This window comes from Hippocampus comes, unplaced genomic scaffold, assembly GCF_001891065.2.
Source record: "Hippocampus comes isolate QL1 unplaced genomic scaffold, H_comes_QL1_v1.1 scaffold59, whole genome shotgun sequence".
Classification (NCBI taxonomy): Eukaryota; Metazoa; Chordata; class Actinopteri; order Syngnathiformes; family Syngnathidae; genus Hippocampus; species Hippocampus comes.
The window spans coordinates 2,892,115-2,895,227 of NW_017805406.1; the positions used below are offsets into that span (position 1 = coordinate 2,892,115).

General features: G+C 46.1%; 1 protein-coding gene across 1 annotated transcript; it reads left to right on the forward strand.

Moving 5' to 3' along the window:
• The first annotated feature begins 1,110 nt into the window (after nucleotides 1-1,110).
• Nucleotides 1,111-2,761, forward strand: LOC109518003 (BTB/POZ domain-containing protein KCTD16). Its single transcript, XM_019873586.1, has one exon. The coding sequence runs from the start codon at nucleotides 1,671-1,673 to the stop codon at nucleotides 2,514-2,516; it is 846 nt and encodes a 281-aa protein (XP_019729145.1). The 5' UTR covers nucleotides 1,111-1,670; the 3' UTR covers nucleotides 2,517-2,761.
• Nucleotides 2,762-3,113: the final 352 nt, after the last annotated feature.

The window sequence follows — 3,113 nt, forward strand, 5'->3', positions numbered from 1 at the left end:
GGAGCCATTCAGCACTTCTGCCTGACTGTGCTGTCTGATGTAACGGGAGGGGGAGAGCGGAGGGGGCTGTTAAATTAGCCAGTGGTGACTTCGTGCAAATGGCATTCATTTGCAGTCTGGACATGGACGGGTGAACATCTCCATCGATAGACGGAGTCTCGGGGTCTCCACAAGTCTTCAATAACACACACACTCAAATTGATGTGTTGCTACAACACTAAGTAGCCCTCATTTCATCTCATGTTCTAGCTCCGCCCCAGTGTTATAAATTTGCATGAGCCAAAACAAATGTATACATATATGTTTCTTTGTTTGATTTGTTCAAAAAACTATGTTGCTTCTATCATGAGCTGACCTCATCTCTCAAAAGTCCAGCTCACTCCCACTTAACTACACACTCTCGCCAGTTACGTGACACTCTCAAAAATAGTTCCAACAAAGACATATTTTACCATTCTGTATCTTTGTATTTTTTAAGCAAGTGAAATCTAATATATGCATTCAATAAACACGACAATTATTTGTAATTAAATTCTCAAATATGCAAACACAATATATCAACATTACATAATATATGGACCATACGACAAAAATTGACCAATATTAAATTGGCGCCTAACTATGCTATATTTCAGGCTCTGTGTCGTAAATCGAGATCACTTTTGTAATTGAACAATTAAAAAAAAACAAATCCAGTGTTCTAATGTGTTGAGATTCATTATTATCATCTTTGGATCTGATTTTAATGTGCAGGAGTACCTAATGGTTTGACCTGCCGTGTACAATTGACTTCAACGATCATTTAATTGCGTGTACTGACAAACAGCTGCGATTAAACATTAAACTTAATGCATCTTAACAGCTTTGACACGCAAGGGACAAAAAAAGGTTTCATTTACGCACAGAAGGTGGCGCTGCTGCTTACTTTACAAAAGCAGAAACTCCTCAGCGCTTTTTTTTTCCCCTCCCATGCATGAAATTACTGTCCTGCTTTCTGGAGCCATTTTATGTCATTATTTGGCTATTATGGGGATAGTGTTAAAAAAATGCAGCATAGTGAGTGCTACAGTGGGATACACACACACAACCAAGCGAGTGAAGACACCAACCTGCTCTGTGCACGAGGGGCGGTGGGAGTGGAGATGAAAGTGGGGGGCTGGGTCAGTACCATAGACAGCTCTCTGGTAGAGGCACGTTTGGCTTGCATTCCTCTCCTTCACGGACCCGAGATTCGTATTTTTGCGTGCAAAAAGACATTTTTTCTGAAATGAGGCGGCGCAGTGATGTCATTGATCTATTGATGACTTTTACCTCCTGTTCATCTTCATTCAGCACGAGTGAGCAAGAACGTTTTAGACTCCTGTTTGGACCTTAAGTTTTTTTTATGAGGAGTTTCCTTGTACGACTGTGGACAGGGTTCTTACTGTTTTGTGCGCATTTTCTGTCTGCACCTGGATTCCTCTTTTTATGTTTTGTTTGGGATGGAGCCTGCAGAACCAGTTCATATCCTCTTTATGAGGCATATATAAGTGTCTTCAATACAACTATGGATCGGTGATATAGGAGCGTTTTCATGGAACTTTTGCCACTCACTCGTGTGATTTTCTTCATAACATTATAATAGTGTAAAATATAAAAGTGAGCAGCGTTCTTGGGGCTTTTTCGTTACAATGGCGCTGAGCGGAAACTGCAGGACTAACCCCAAAGAGCAGGCGTCGGTCCAGAATAGTCTCCCCGACGTCCTGGAGCTCAACGTGGGCGGCCAGGTGTACTACACGCGCTACTGCACGCTGGTGAGCAGCCCGAGTTCTCTCCTCGCCAAGTTGTTCTCCAAAAAGGACGCCTCCAACGACTTAGCCCGAGACCCAAAAGGTCGCTACTTCATCGACCGGGACGGTTTCCTCTTCCGCTACGTGTTGGACTACCTGCGGGACAAGCAGGTCGTCCTCCCCGACCACTTCCCGGAGAAAGGTCGGCTCCGCAAAGAAGCGGAGTACTTCCAGCTGCCCGACTTAGTGAAGCTCCTCAGCCCGGAGGAGGTGAAGCAAAGCCCGGATGACTTGTTCCACAGTGATTACGAGGACGGCTCCCAGGGAAGCGAGCCGCGCCACTGCCCGCCGCCCTCGCTCGTCCCCGCGGATAGGAAGAGCGGCTTCGTCACGGTGGGCTACCGGGGGTCGTGCACCGTGGCCCGCGAGGCACAGAGCGACGCCAAGTTCCGCCGCGTGCCCCGCATCCTCATCTGCGGTCGAGTGGCCCTGGCTAAGGAGGTCTTCGGGGAGACCCTGAACGAGAGCCGGGATCCGAACCGGACCCCGGATCGCTACACATCCCGTTTCTATCTCAAGTTCAGGCACCTGGAGAGGGCCTTCGACATGCTGTCAGAGTGCGGCTTCCACATGGTGGCGTGCAACTCGTCCGTCACCGCCTCGTTTGTCAGCCAGCACACGGAGGACAAGTTCTGGTCCAGCTACACAGAATACGTCTTCTACCGTAAGTCATCCAGTGGGTTCTGAGTCTTTGTTGCACAAGTCTGCCCCATTTGGGTTGGACCTGGTTCTGTGTAGTCCAACTGGTCCTTTTAGGCTGAAACTTGGGTTCGGAAACGGTTCTGGGTCTGTACTGCATATCCGAACTCAAGTTTGATCCTTTAATGTTATATCTGGTTATAAGGTCGAACTCAATGGTGTCAAACTCAAGGCCCAGGGGCCAGATCTGACCCCTCAACATCATTTTACGTGGCCCGCGAGGACAATCATGTGCGTTGACTACATATTTCTTGCAAATTGTTTTAACAACACTGATTTATGAAATATTGCAAGCATTTTGTGTTACCAAACCCTCTTTTAAAATAAAATTGAAAACAATTATTTACTGACTTCTGATTTCAAATCTAGTGATATATCAATTTGTTGTGTATACGTGATCACATAAGGCGATCATACATTTATATGGGTTGACTGTCAAAAAGTTTGCTAATTTTGGGTTGGACCAGGTTTTTAATGGCCGGTTGGGTTCAGCTAGACATGGTCCTATAGAACCTGAAACGACTTCAGCCCTTTTGGGATGGGCAAGGCTGAAGGGCAAAGAAATGTAAGAGTTACAATTTATTA